We start from the raw sequence: 16750 nt of genomic DNA on the forward strand, positions 1-16750 counted from the left end.
TGATCCCTAGGAAAGATCATGGTGCATTGGTTAATGGAATAATGGGGTGTTTTCTGGGAAAATAGCGTGTGTTGATTAAAAGATTTTTATGTGATTCATTTTCTGGGAAAATGAGGTTTTATTGATTTGGGTTATTTTCTGAGAAAATGACGGAGTATTATTTTTGGGCCAAAATGAGATTGTGGCGTGTGTTGAAAATATCTATTTTTGGGAAAAATGGTATTTTTGGATCTAATGCATATTTCATCATATGCATGCATGTTAGTTGCACTAATATGTTTTTATCTCGTGGTTGTTTGGGTTATACTTACCTGCGGTACCATTCTATTGTAACGCAGATTTTGATGTAGAGGAGGATGAAGGTGAGCCTGAGGAGTCGGCTCCGCCTGAGGAGTGATTGGGATCACTCGTATTCTGGTTTGAGACTTATATATATTTTATTTTGGATGACTGTATAACTTTTTAAAGATGATTTATTTTGAATATTTGTATTTAAAATTCTGGTAGTTAGTAGACTTATGTATATTATCCGTTGCGTTGTTTATTGTACACTGTTGCATATGCACATACTTGACACTATCGTTGGGATGTGTGACCGTGTTGTCACCATACTGACGTCTCGATTCCCATGTCTCCTTACATGGGGGTCGGGGGCCCCACAATAGGAGATTGTAGTCTCGACAACCATGAGTCTTGAATTTCCTCCGTTGGCTACGCACCTAGCCCGATGAAAAAACTTATATTAGACTTGCCATATACACTAGAGAATGAGAAGAAATCAATCCCAACATATAACTCGAATATGTATTACAAATTATACTATAGAAAGTATTTTTTTACCTTTATTGTGTTAGCCTAATGTTCCTTCCTGGCAATTACAGTCTTTGTCTGTGGGTTCCAACCCATTCCTGTTTGGCCCATTAAATCAGTGAACAATAGTAGCCTCTGCCTCAGGCGAGTGATTTTCTCCCTAATTTGTGACGCATCAATTGCCTTCCTCCCAACTCGAGACAGCTTTTCTGCAAGTCTCAAATAATCTCGGTTGGTGATCTTCGACCCAACCAATTTTCTTTCGATGATCTCTTGGTAGAGGATGTCTACCAACATCTCCTCCAATCCATCAGTCCACAGCTTGTGATCACGCTGGACCTCAGACTCATCCATCGAGTGATGGTCATTGCAAACATAAATATACAAGTAATCCAAAAATATTCTTTCTTGGGGTAGTAGTTGACTAGTTATAAGAATGTTCATAATATTTCCTCCTTGTGTAATAATCATAAATATGGTTTCACTAATATATTCACATACAACTTTAACTCATATTCATGAACATGGTAAACTAATATGGTACCAATATCACTTAATAGCTCAATGAGTATGGTAAAAATCTGAGGTACAATTAGAAGTTTAAGTAATTAGAATAGTAACATAGAAGTTTAGCTAATAACCCAATGAGTATGGTAAAAATCATGGGTACAATTAATAGCCCAAAAAAAAAAAAAAAAAAAACTGAGATAGTGTTGTGTAAAAATCATAGAAGTTTAACTAATAGCCCGATGAACATGGAAAATAATTATGAATATTCATACTCCCTCGAAATACGTGTGGAAGATCTCAGATAGTATCGCTGTAATAGATCAACTGAAAAAAAAAAAGTTAAGGCACGAAAAAAGCAATTTGATTCAATTGAAATCAACGATGATGGTTTAGATTTGGAATAATAATCTAATAAAGATGCCCTGAAGCTGATGACATCCAACAAGCATATGAAAAACAATATAAAACTGCAACATTGGGAGATGAATATATATATATATATATATATATATATATATGATGATTTCAATACTACCACTAGTAACACAAATCATCCAAGTAGTAATTATGTTAGGATTTACATTTTATTTTTCTAGGTACAGGACATACAAATGCGTATGTTTATGATGATTTACAACAACTATAAATATTTCTATAAACAAAAAGTATCAGGCTTCTAAATGTTGAAGTATCTGCATTAGTAAGAACATTTTAAAGAAAACAAAATGTTTTGGCAAAGCACATGCAACTTGGTTCAGAACAAAGATTGGTAAGCACAAAATCTTACAAAACATGCAACTCCTGTGGCTATGGGTTAAAAACCTAGAGAAGATCATAGCAATAGTAAATACCACAACTCCAATCCATACTATTGTATACATGTTGTGTACATGGGCTATGCATATTGTTTCCACAAGAAAACAATAACCATTCATTATTTATAATAAAAAAAGGAAAACATCTCATTTCATAATAGAATGTCTATTGGGCCCAAGTATTGAGTAGTACCTAAGTAGCAAAGTTTCCAAAGGTGAACAACCCCAATCCTTTATAGCTGTTAAAGGCTGCTCAGACTGGTGTTATTGCTTCAATCTAAATAGAGAGTAGATAACAATGGAAAAAAAAGCAATCATTCACGCATTCACCGAAAGACTCAAAAGTCCATCTGTTTTTATATATGCATAAACATAGATAATGCTACAGAATGCTACTTTAAACCATATTAAACATATTTAGTCGGACTAGTATTGCTAAAAAATAAAATATAAAAGAATGTAACAGCAGCCCTTGCTTCATAATAGAAGTATAAAATAATTGAACAATATGGCTCCAGGTAATATTTCATACTCCGCAACCCCCTTATGTCCTTCTTTATTTCACTATTTGAGCTACCAAACCTCATATGCAAGAAGAATCAATTTATATGCCCTTAATATGAAATCCTCCAAAGTTTGAAGTTTTAACGCTAGGTGGGGTGACAATCTCACATAGATTTGTGACATAAAAACATTTACAAACCACAGTAGAAGTTTCATGTGGGTGTCAGTGGCTTCTAATATATATGTGCTATTATAAGAGATGTGGTTTCTAATCTATATGTTTCTAGTTGTACATAGCCAAAGAGCAAAAAATATTTCAAAGGTTGATTCTTATGGAAATTATATCCTCTGATGTCGTAGGGACTCAGTTGGGAATTGGTACATCATTTTGAGAACATAGGGAAACATACTTCTAGAATATTAATGCTATTGGCAAGGTTTGAGTTACGATTCCTCAGAGAAAATTTGTCAACATGTGAATATTCTATCTTGGACTTTGGCTGGATTAACATATTATGATCAACAAGGAAATATGCATCTTTTGACCAATTCGAAACCTATTTCCACAGGTCAGATAAAAAAGGAATTACACATCTAATTCCACAACTCAGAAGAAAAAAATATTACAAATCGAAACCAAGAAACAAAACAATGCCATAAAATTATTTTGAAAGGCCACTAAACTATATAAATCAGATAAGTATAAAAAGGATCAACCACTCATTAAAAAAACCTATATGATTTCCCTAAAAACTACCAAATTAATAGAAGACATACCCACGAAAGAACATTCAGTAAAGTAGAGATGGGATTAGATTTCTGCTTACCTTTAAAGGATCGCGTTTGAGGCCCCGTGATGAACAATGTGGTGGTTGCAAATGTTGAGTGTTGTTACTTTCGAACCCTAGACTTTAATTGGCTAGTGCATAATGTGGCTTTGGCCATGGCTGGTTTATAATGCAGGGAAAAATGATTTCTAAGGCTTGGGTTGAGAGGGATTATTTCACGCAGGGGAGATTTTCGAATCTACCTCAAACAGTACCCTGCCAAAACCGAGTGATAGAGGAGTCTGTTCAGTGGAGATGGGATGGAGCATGGAGCACGCGTTCAGTGAGGAAGTAGTAAATCATGATAGAGAGATTCACCTTGATTGGAGTCTCGGATTGGTTCATCTACTTCGTTGCAGAGACAAATTTGAAAGGAAAAGAGAGGAAATAGCGTTGTAGATAGAGAGGGAGAAAAAGGTCGGGGTACGGTGATGTTGTGGTTCACTGTGGGGGGGATTCTCTCCATGGCTAATGGGAGTGATTTGAGGAAGAAGAATAGCTGTGTGAATGACAACGGGGTGCAGAGAAGTGTTGCGTATTCGTCCTTCATTCAAAATAGTAAAGTTTGCACATGGGTCTGGACGTGTTTTACAAATGTAGCCTTTCTCATTTGGATGGAACACTATTTCCATCCGTACAAGAGTTACTCAGAGTAGTTGGACACCCAAACACACCCTCGTCTTAGGGAATTGGTCTGTGATCTAGTGACCATACGTGATGGATGACAATTTGTAAGTGAGGAATCTATAGATGGGGTTATAAGGGATGAGTTTGGAAGTAGTTTGTTTGATATGAAGCTAGGGGAGGGTGTATTTATATATGAGTCCGAGGTTGCAGGTGAAGAGGTAGAGGGCTGGTTGGGAGCAGGGCTAGCTGTAGGAGAAACATTAATAGGCATTAAAAATTTAGAAGGAAAGGGATTGGAGAAAGAGAACTGACCATTACCTATTGGTGCATGAGTTGCAGGATCCAAGGAAGCCACCTCTGAAGAGCAAGGCAAGTGGAGGATGAAAAATTGTTCTCATAAAAAATGACATGTCAACAAATTTAGACTCTATTGGTTTGAGGCTTTAAACACTTATACCATTTTTGGTTTTCACTACAGTTAAAAAAAAAAAAAAAAAGCATTTCTACTGCAGTAGACAAGTTTGTGGGTTCTATATGGACGAAGTAAGGGAAGCATGCACAATGAAAGGTCTTGAGACTCAAGTAATCTAGGTGCTTTTGGAAGAACACAAAGTACGAAGAGGAGTTACGCAAAACAAGGATAGGCATACGGTTGATAAGTTATACATCTGTAAAAAATTCATCTACCCAATATTTGAAGGGTAAGTGAGAGTGAGCAAGCAATGCTAGGCCAATTTATGTGATGTGCCTGTGTTTTTGTTCAGATATACCATTTTGTTATGAGGTATAGGGACAAGTTAATCTGTGGAGGGTCCCATGTTTTTCTAGGAAATGTGTAAACGAGGTAAAGACATATTCTCCATTATTATCAGTTTGTAGTTGCTTAATTTTGGTGGAAATAGACTCTTAACATGATAAAGCTATATCTAGTCTTTGTTTAAGAGGGAAAAGTCAAGAGAAATGAGACAAATCATCAATAAACATGAAAAACTTGTTGATAATATTCATTGAATGTTACACATAAAGACCCAAAAATGGTGCATGTGGCATCATAAAAATGTCTAAAAAATTCTACAAAAACTTGGATATTTTCCCAATCAACATTGTTGGGCTACTCCGATCTCTCTTCTTCCTCATCAAAGTAGTGGACATATTACATGTTATCTTCACTCATGGCGAGAAGTAATGTTAAACCTAGGTTTCAAGTCCTTAGAGTAGACTTGGGACCCTTGACCTTCCACAATACAAAATGGTAGCTCGTCTATTATGATAATATGAGCTAAATTCCTCCTACAGCTCTTCGAATCAAACTTCACAAACCCCTTCAATGTATTGCCCCCGTTACTAATCTCATAAACCATCTTCGTAAGTGCAATCTCCAATCTAGATTGATTCTTTTCAAGTATTGCACGTCTTATAGGACTATTTTTGCACTGCTTTTCTAAATGATTTTTCAGCAAGGAAGTACCATGTCGTTTATAGTGACTACCATAAACAACACCATAATGATTACATTGTGCTTGTGGGTCATTGGAGTTAGCACTCTCTAATTTGGTAAAATGTTCACACACGATGAAAACCGATTTTTTCTTTGGTGGACCCATAGGTGTAAGGGTAATGGTAGGTATATGGGAGGTAACACTAGTGCTACTATTTAGACTTGGAGTAGTATTATGATCACCCACACTAGCACAATTACCATTATCCATGGGTACGGCAAACGATCAAGCACGTGACATGATCCAAACTATAAAAAACTTTAGGTTTTTAAAATCTTAAAAATTAAGATCATACAAAAAATTAGACAGTCTAGTTTAGGGTTTCAATTTGGAACCCCAAAATTGATTAAAATGGAAACCCCAAGCTAGATTAGGGTTTCAAATTGAACCCTTAACCTAATTTAGGGTTTGAATCTAAAATCCTAAACTGATTTTGGGTTTCGGATTGAACCCCTAATTGGTTTTAGGGTTTTAGATCCGAAACCCTAAAACCATCACAGGTTCAATCTGAATCCCTAACCTAATTTAGGATTTCAGATTGAACCCCTAGATTATTTAGGGTCGCTAATTCAACACCCTAAATTCATCTAGGGGTTCATTTCGAACCCATAAATTAATTTAAGGTTTCAAATTGTAACCATAAATCATCTGATCCTAAAATCAATATGGAATTAAAGGACATAAATCCACAATCGAACATATAACCCACAATCCAACTCCACGTAATCCAAAACACAACCCCATCCTCCATTGAAGACAATCCCATCCTTTATTGAACATATAAAACAATTTGAAATTTCAAACTTAGGGTTTCAAGTTACTTACAAGATGAGATGGAGAGAAAAATGAACCTAGCGATGGTGACAGTGTGAGCTACAACAACGAGAGAGAGGAGATGAGAGAGAGAGAGAGAGAAGAGGGAGAGGCAAGACTGAGAGTGAGTATGATTGTATGAAAGGCGTGAAAGAGAGATAGAGATGCGAGGAGGGGGTAATTTACCCTAAAACGAAACAATGTCGTTGTGGGTGAATTTATAACTCCCCAAAAAGATGTCATTTCTTTCCAAATTTTTTAATATAAGTAATATATATATATATATATATATATATATATATATAAACCCAGGCGGCAACGGTGCCCCACTTGGCACGCGCCTCTAATTTTTTTACTAGGTGGGAACCCACTCCAGGCTTGGCCTGGGTGGGTCAGGTGTAGGTATTTGGCCCCCAGCCTAGCATGAGAATAAATTGAGTAGTCCAATTGAGGTAATTAGTTCCATCAAGTTCGACAGAAACCAATGGTGTAATATCGGACATACCAAAGGTAGCATATGCAACATCATGGTGGAGGCCATAGCGAATCAAAAGAAGTGTGAGGCAATTATTGCTCTGATACCAAATCAGAATAACAATAATGGTACTGGTTCAATCGATACCAAATGGGGCATTCTCATTAAATATGTATAAAACTTTACAGAAGTTGTTATATACACGACATTAACTAATATATATATATATATATATAAAGGGGGATATTGTTATCCAGAGAAATACTAGGCTACAAGGATTGAATTGTAGCAGTTTGAGTTTGAAATGAAGTTTGAGATGAGATGAGATGAATTATAGTCCCCCAGTCATCATTAGTTCCTATGTTCTCAAATAAGTGATCATGAGGTTGTGCAGCATGCGTTTGCATAGGAATGGTATATAGTTAACATCCCCCTACAAGGTGATCATGGAGAGAGGAGACGGAAGATGTTTAGCAACTAGCAAGGATTTGTGCAGCTCTAAACTTTCAGAACTTCGTTGCAATCAAACAATTTAGTGAAATTTGAGCCCAACTAATTGGTACAAGGCCCATATATATATCTAGATTCCTTTATTTGTTGTCCAAATATTAATGGGTCCATATCATGGTACACATGAGTGTTCGTGATGATAATCATGCATGCAATAGATAACCGAAAACCCAAGCACAGCATGATTAACTAATGGAACTACGCATGACTAGAAAGTCCCCAAACATATACAACTAAAGTAGAATTAGAAATAACTTATATAGGAACTTGAAAACCCAATCATGCATCGATCTGTTAATATTTAAGGCTAAATTAATACCAATCCACTAAATATTTTGGTTGGTATTCTTATCTTAAAGCTGGCTGATCATCATCATCATCATCAACGTCCTCATTGAACTGAATTTTGTTGCTCATGAAATTAAGTCTCAAGCCCATGACTCATGAAATTATCCAGATGCAGGTACGTAATTTAATTTCTTTTGTTTCCTATTGCGTTGTGTTTCTAAATTGGATGCTATCAAGAGGAGTTCCAAGCATTAATTAGGTGTTACATATATATATATCAATCAGTGTTAACATGACATGTATAAATAAAACTTGGATATTCCTGAGCTCATTAATGATCATCTGCATCGATCCAAAAATATGTCAGTTCATTATCCAGGGAATCGAATACGAATCTGATCCTCAGCCGACGATAAATACAAGGAGTATTCCCTCTCACCAGTACAGTCGAGACAATCTGGCCTCTATATATATATATATATATATATAGTACTGTACTCGATAAAATTAAGTTACATGTGCTGTAAAATCTGAAAATATCATCCACCTCACGTTCATATATATGCATGCCTCTTGCTTCTCAAAGTACTCATAAAAATACCCATATATATATATTATATATATTGAAGACCAAGTTGCATTAATTCCCAAACCATAATGATCATTAAGCTCTGCATATAGACCTAGACTCCATTAATTAGGAGATGTACGAGATAATATCCCAAAGCTAGGGAATCTCAGATTAACCTAATTAATTATAAATTGCTAGCTATAATCAAAATGAGAAGTTAATTAATTAGCTAACCTTTCACATGAATTAAAAACAAAATGTACATGAGACTGTTCTATATTAATAAACTAAAGGTCACATTAATTTATTGTTATATGGAAAATGCTACATATAATATACTAATGATCAGTAGTACTACATTTTCATGATCTGACTCTAATTCTAACGATACGATATTATCCATCAATTATTGAATTTTTCACTTTAAAAATAAGATCGAGTTGATTTAATGGTTTATGAGTATTGTCACATCAATACAATCAAATGAAAAATAAAATAAAATTATAATATACATCTAATTAATTCTACCTGAATATTAATTAATGGAATTTAATTTGATTATCTGTATATATTCGAAGTGCATGCCGACTGAAATCAAATTTAAGACCTAGACGGTTTATAAATTTGTAGATGCTGACTTGATCAATTCTTGTGGCCATTCATGCTATATTTAATTTATATATACTTGCTGGTCCCACATGAATTATATATATAAAATATATAAATAACTTATAATTATAGATCATAGCATATTATTGAAGGTACGTACAGTATATATATATATATATATATATATATATATATATCTCATGATAGCATAAAATACAAATGTTAATAGGGCTTTAATAAAGGGATTTCGTGATAATTTGCTGCGATTACAAACAAAAATTAATTAAATGGCTAAAGTGAGATGATCATGATTGTGATATTTCACTAATAAAATAAGACAAAGAACGTACTATTGCTCACTTGATATATATCAACAAGAAATTAGCTAGTGGTTTGTGTGGAAAACTGACTTTCATGTTTTCTTTCCCTAGCTAGTATTAACGAAAGCAATTAGCTTGCACATTTATATTTTCCCGGTTTAGGATATTAAGAACAGGTAAAAGTACTAAATTAGTAAAAAAAAAAATAAATTAACAGAAATCACTACTACTACTACTACTACTTTTATCTTTGTCAACAGATCAGAGGACTCGTACGTACGTGCTATATATATATATATAATGATGCATGCAAACATGAAATTATGATGTTTCATGTGCATGTGAGTCCTAGGACTTAGAAAAGAAAGATCATGTTTCATCGCCACAGCTAGGGTTTTTTTTTTTTTTTTTTTTTTTAATTCTTTTGAAAAAAAGAGAGAGTAAATGGTCCTAAAGCTTTTATGTTTGTCATCAATTATAACTGGCATTCTTTCTTTTCAAAATCATGACAACAGTTACTCCCATAAACCCAATTGCACTCAAAATTCCTTGAAATGCATAATGAGTCTTATTTCAATCAATCGAGAATGAGAAGTAGAGGGAGACCCATTTGGAGAACAACTTTGGACTGTTCTTTTTCCTCCCTTTGAAGTGACTTCAGTTGAAAGGGTCTTGATAATTTGATTTAAAGTTGATGGATTTGACAGAACTTAGGGTCACTATTTCCCATTAAATTTAGTTAAAGTTACCTGAACTACCAGCAGAGGCATATGACTCTCAATGTTACAAGGGCGATGTTTGGACAAGTGTTAAAGCCATCACCTAGTTTCTGGCACAGGTTTCAATTTCCACGCGTATTGGCATCCCTTAACACACACACACATATATATATATATATATATATACACACACACACACACACACAATATGAAATGCCACCTTTACCTGCGAAAAACCTGTTACTTGATGCAACGTGACTTTATCCAAACTGAAAAACCAGTGTTCCATTTTTTGTTACCTGTTGTGTAGTTAAAGATATATAGACACTTTCAAAACTAAAATCAAACCCAATTGACCATATTTCTTTAGCTTATATATATATATATATTGGAGGAGCTAGCTGGAGAAGACATCGATCGAATATTAATTTCATGTGTTACCAAAGGCTGGGCTAGCTAGTCATGAGCTCTAAAGACTAGAACTCTTTTAAGAAAAAAGTTCGATCTGTACACGATCAAGGTCGAGGTTGCAGATCTTATGATTTATTGTCCTCCCCATTTCCCCCTCTGATCATCTCAAAATACAGATCAGTATGGATGGAAAAGGGAATCCTCAAGGACTAGCTAGCCTAGCCTAACTAGCTATATATATATATATATATATGGTGTTTTAGGATCATAAAGTCATATATACAATTAGTTTCTCGTATTAATTCACAATGCATGTCTTTTAATTCTTTTAAATAAAGAAGATTTCTGAAAAACGTAAAGATTATTTAAGCGATTATTAGTACTAAAAGCTAGCAGAACTTCTTTATTAATGAACTGTGTGCATGGAGTACTCCAAAACCCTGAAGTTCTGCTGCAGAAGTACTACTGTTATTAGTAAATAGGGTGACATTAACAGTTCTGTTAAAGTTCTGCTGCAGAAGTACTACTAATCGATTATTAGTACACAGTTCTGCTGCAGAAGTACTACTGTTAATTATTAATTAAGTCCTCTATTCTATAATGAAACTGATCATTACGGTGCATACATGTAGACCTTGAAAAAAATCAAACAGCTGAGGGAAATCACTTTCACTGAGAATCTGAGGAACACGTTTCCACCGTAGTCCATCGATCTCCTTGAAGTTTCCTGTTCAAGGCACAATTTCAACACACCCGTGATAAATTCCCTCCTCTCGTTAATTTATAAGCAAGTAGCGAGACCCTAGTACACTTTTGGCGGTTCGTAGTTGTTCTTGTATATATGTGTTGAAAAACCTCTTCCATGAATATGGTTTTGATTCTTGCAAAACTAGGCTCGCAGTCTCAGCTAGGCATGCAGAAATAATAATGCATGCACAGGATACCATTCACATGCAGAAATATTAAATGCCAACCTCCTTTTAGCTGGACTAATACTATTTAAAAATATGCAGAGCGCAGCTAGGGTGACGAACATAGAAAATAAGGCTGAATGGTAATTCCATTTTCTCGTAAACAGTCACCGTAATTTATAAAAACTAGAACACTGGAATTAAAAATAGAAAACAAATACAAGTTGCACGGATAATATAAGAAACAGAAAGCCGAGGAACCCAAAGCATCTAGTTTCTCTCTTTTATACATCCCTAGAGAAGACTGATAAGAAAAGTCCAAGCTTTTCTAGTAATCTGTTTCCTGTATATATATATATATTTTTGTCATCTTTCGATTATTTCTACCAAGCAATTAAAGCATGGCTTTAATTTTCTTCTGTTTTTAAGACAACCCACCCACAAAACCAGAGGGTGGGCTTCTTGCAATTGATAATTTTTCCCACTTCAAAAGATGAAAGGCAAAGTCCCATCTTTATATCAATCTCCTCACCGAGCTTTCCAGTCATGTCTCTGATGGATGTACTTGTTTTCACTGTAGAAACCTTCTGTTCCTCAGCTTTCTGTCCCATCCACCAATATTCCAAAAGGAATGTGGGACTCATGGTTTTGCTCCCAATGAACCAGCACTGTCTGTTACTCCTTTTCCTAATCCCCAAACCGTTCTGGTAAATAACAAGAGAAAAAGGTAGAAGAAAAGTGGTGGAAATCTCTCCCGCTACCCCCACCCTCAACAGGAAAAATATTCAAACCAGAAGCTTTAAGGGCTGCTTATACCAGACCTTGAATATAGAAGAAGTGCACCATATAAACTAAAAAATGAGTCTTTAGTGGGGAAATTGCTCTATATCGTTTCAAATGCCTTGTTATAAACCCCTATTCTTAGCTTCTCCAAAAGAGCTGGTGCTGCCGTGGCCGCTGTCCCCTGGCCAGTCAAAGAGACTGAATGGATCCATGCCCTTACTATCTTTCTGCGCATGATCTCCCGCAAACCCTTGAGAAAACAAGAGATCTAAAGGGTCAGCCTCAATTTCTTCTAACTCAGCGAAGAAATCCTGATCAGATTGGAGGTTTGACCCCGGCATTGTCGGCCTGTAAGAAAACCCTTCATCAGCAGTACTGAATTCTCCGTCATCCATCTCCAGCACTTGCTTCTCCACCTCGTCAAGCTCTTCCTTGACTGATGCACTTGTTGTCGAGCTGCCGCAGACAATCGGAGATACGTGGTCGTCAATGCTGCTCTCCTTCTGTTCTTCTTTCGGGCTTGTTGGCTTCTGGGACTGGGCTCCTTGGTAGTTTTTCGAAGCAGCATTGCTCTTCGATGGTTGGGACCGGGTCGAGCCTGCAAGGGCATTCCTCTGAGTTGGCCATGGATGATTGTGCTCAGATGTGTAGGTAATCACCAACATGTTGGGATCAGTCCGGCTGCGCTCGACTTGTTTCCTTGCCGAACATCCCTTCGAGCTGCTGCATCTATAATAGCCCCTGTATAGTATCAAAAAGAAAGAAAATATATATACATGAAGTTGATTGGTATAAAATAAGAAGTCATGTACACGTACATATATACAAGTTGATGAGCAACTAACATGATGTTATTGTAACAATATTAATTTTCACGTAACATTAACGGTTTATCATTATCCTATTTACTTTAAAGTTGTCGATCCTGTTTGGCCTGTTAATCATTTCGGATTGGATAATAATTACTAGATCCAAAATATTCAAACTCCACTGAAATATTTGCCGCTATATACACCCACATGTAAGCTGTATATCTGACTTTGAAAATGGATTCTCTATTTCTTTATAATATAATAGGATATTCACATTTCAAAACCGAATAGTAAACATTATTATTATAAACTCCTTCTGCCAACAAAAAGCAAAAATAAGAGACTTATATAAAAGACTTGTAAGATTGACTGGATATCATAAACAAAGAAATCAAAACAAAACAGCTATTTTTACTGAAATAACATGTATAATAAAAAAAATAGTGTAAGAGCTCGTGCTGGCCGGTTGAAGTACTCCGATCCAATAACGAAGGAAACATTCGAAAGAGCCTGAAATTCTTAACCAAAAGTTCAAAGATGCATGCGCGCGGGTTTGGTTTACTACTCGTTTCGTTACCAATATTTTGGGGAAACAGAAGTAAACGAAACTCATGATAGCTAGGGTTGGGTTGGAGATCATAGTCAATTTATGGCATTAATGGAAGTGTTTGAGGTCAGTTTACAAGGATCGAAGCTTTTGTGGGGATTCAGAAGGTTCTTTGCAGTCTCTTTATTATATTAATGCAGACAAAATAAGATTAAGCAAAGAAGCAGAAGTAATAATGTGATCTGTCAGTGGGAGATACAAATTGCAGCCTTGGCAGAAGTTTTATCTTAAAAGAACTTTCCGTTATCAAGAATATGAATAAGTGAATGAACTTAATATTTCACCTTGGATATGGAGAACCTTTGATGGGTTTCTGACCGTACTTTCTCCAAGCCCACAGATCAGATGGAACTACTTCTCCGGTAGGCCTGCTGTTTACAGCAGCTGGCGCTGGAATGCAAACCACCTTCTTTGCCTGGCTCTTCCTGCGTATATGTGTATATATATTTTCATCCAAGTTTATGTTTGTTTGCTATACTTTTTCAAGCAACTGTAAATGATCATGATCATCAGTGCATAGAATAAGAGGAAGATCATGATGGATATATATATATATATATATATGGTGAAGCTGATAGGATTTTGAATGATTAAAGCAGTAGAGAAGATTTGAAAAAATTTAAATAGTTGTCATGATCTTTTCCAGGAGCAAATTAATTAAATTGTTTCAATTGATCTCCTAGCTACCTTTTGGCAGCAATTTGATGTTTCTTGGATTATTTTCTTTAATAAAGCTGAAAGGGACGGTATTATTCTAAAGGCAGCCCAAATACCAATCAAAACGCAGCTAACCTCTCAAGTGTGTTAGGGAAGACGAGTCGTTTGAGATAACAACATGAAAGCTAAGTCTATGATGAATATCAGTGTGACACCACCAAAACTAAGCCCACTTTTTCAGGTCGATCAATACTACACATCAAAGATAACATGTTTTTTGTTGGTAATGTTGACAATGGGAAATCCCATCTGAAAATCATCTCGAGCACCACAAGCAAGACAGGATAAAATCAACCTAAAAATGACAACATGGACAGTTAAAGCAAGTAATCCTTATTCAGATCTTTGCCTTGACTTGATAATCATGACCACCCAAGTTCCCAAAGAACGAAAACCAAACTTCCAGCTCGCTGGTCCTACTTGTGAAATCTTTTGTATCCAAAAATAAAATTGAACAAGGATTTAATAAGTACTAAAATAGCATCAAATTCAACTCTTTTTAGAGTTAATTCATGGAAGAAAGCCAGAGCTAGCTAGATAAGATTAAATACACACCTTCTCTTAATACCCGGATTCCTCGGGGACGAGATCTGCACCCCGGTGTTGTCGATAAAGCAACCTTTGGGGCTGTTTGCAGTAATCATGTCGCCTGCAATCATAGCAGACGCCTTAATTCCCCTGGGAGAAGCCGCCGCGGCCATCACCGGCGAAACACATGGGGAGACAGGCAATTTTGCAATAGGAGAGATCTGAAGCATCCGTGAGAATATATTGCAAGGCCTTTTCATCTCATCTTCAAGATAATTGCTCGGAGCTAGAATCGTACTCGTACTAGCACCGCCAACACCAACAACAGCACCAGTAGTATTTCCTCCATTAAAACCGCCCGTGCCCTCCACACTAGCAGCTGTACTGCTGCCCATCATTTCAGCAGAACTGGTGCTGCTGAAGAAGCTGGAACCTGATACATCGAGCTCGTTAAGAAGCGGATCTCGCATGTAGGAGAATGGATCGCCGAAAATATCCCTAGGCTCTTCGACAACGGACAAAAAATTCATGGGATCGGAAGGGAAGCGCCAGCCGGGACTGGGTTCGGAAGCGCCTGAAGCTCCAGTGCCATATGCTCCCCCGCTAGCTCGGACTATGTCAGTCAAATCACCTTGATAATTCTCCATCCTGGGCATAATAAACAAGCTGCAGTACATAACTTTTTTCAGCGCAAGAGCAAGAACAAGGTGGAGAGAAAGTGTGTCATTTGGAGGCCGCAAGCCAGGAATATTTGTCCTGATCTTTTGAACACCACAGACGTAAAAGACATGCAAATACTCTTTGGTTCGTCTGGTATATGGGTGTTTGATCAAGGAAGGGAACAAAGCAGTCGTTCTGGGGAGATGGGTTTTGGCAATTAGAAGAAGAAAAGCAGAAAAACGAACAAAAAAGTTTGCTTTGTTTGCGAAGGTTAATGGAAGTGATCGTTCTTGTGGAAAACAAAGAGAGAATGGTCTTATTAGCCAGATAGAGAAACAATAAAAAATAATAATGGGAAAAAGGCTAGAGTCGCTGACTTTTCACACAATTACAGCTCTTGATCGCCATACGCACCACGCAGGGAGAGAGGGAGAATTTAAAACTAAAAAAATAGCAATAAACAAATAGGTCTTGAGCTGGCCTGGTGTTTAATCATTTATTAAGAAGTATCATAGGGTCAAATTTCTGCCACTGTTTTTAATCTCTCCATTAATTCTTAATCTCTCTCTCTGGATTTATAAAAGAAACTTTAGGCAAAAGTCCTTTTTCGAAAACAAGTGATGGGAAAGTAAAGAGGCGGCAAGTAGCCGCATTTCTCGGAAACGTTTCGATCGATCCATATATCCATCCCCGTTTCTTTATGTACATATTATCTAATCCCGTTTCGTTAACGTTTCTGATGAATTAAGGAGGAGGAGGAGGAGGATTCGAACAAGCTGCAGGAACAACACACAGTCTCTGTCTCATTGACAAGCACCACTCTATGTGATGCCACCCTTAATTTGTAGGTTACCTAACTTGGCAGGAAATCAAAAAAGATTATACAATAATCTTCAATATCCAACATGCATGAAAATATTGCATAGCTTTGATTTTTTTTTTTTTTTTTAAAAAATCTTTATAATTTCCTTTCGAAGAATCAAATCAATCACATCGCATTCACCTAGCAGCTAGTAATGAATAAATAAATAAAAGTATCACAACATGTCAAATTAATACTCGAGGCATACGTAGCTATATACACGTGAGAATCACCATCCAAAAAGTAAATGGTATTTTCTCAAAAAGAAAAAAAAAATGGTATGGTCAAGTGCTAACTAGGTAACTTACACGTAAACGAAATGTTAGGCAAAAACTCCATTAGTCAAAGTCATGGTCTAGAAAAGTACAAGTCTTAATTAAATAGTTTCTTGATCACAACTTTTTTGGGTTTTATCTGCAATATATATTACAGAGAATTATTATGCATAAATTATTATTTATTCTCACATTTTATATTTATAATTATTTTATAAATCATAAAAATATTTTTTATAAGATATGAAAATATTTTTTATAAGATATAAAGCGTAAGGTGGTGAATA

At 36.0% G+C, this 16750-nt stretch overlaps 1 protein-coding gene across 1 annotated transcript; it reads right to left on the reverse strand.

The window, feature by feature from the left end:
• Positions 1–11395: 11395 nt before the first annotated feature.
• Positions 11396–15783, reverse strand: LOC121265973 (probable WRKY transcription factor 14). The gene is given in 4 exon segments (XM_041169655.1): positions 11396–12134; positions 12137–12743; positions 13706–13846; positions 14694–15783. Coding segments are annotated over 4 exon segments (1503 nt in total). The 5' UTR covers positions 15344–15783; the 3' UTR covers positions 11396–12029.
• Between the last annotated feature and the right edge of the window lie 967 nt (positions 15784–16750).

The sequence above is a fragment of the Juglans microcarpa x Juglans regia genome, chromosome 5D (assembly GCF_004785595.1).
Source record: "Juglans microcarpa x Juglans regia isolate MS1-56 chromosome 5D, Jm3101_v1.0, whole genome shotgun sequence".
In the NCBI taxonomy this organism is placed as follows: Eukaryota; Viridiplantae; Streptophyta; class Magnoliopsida; order Fagales; family Juglandaceae; genus Juglans; species Juglans microcarpa x Juglans regia.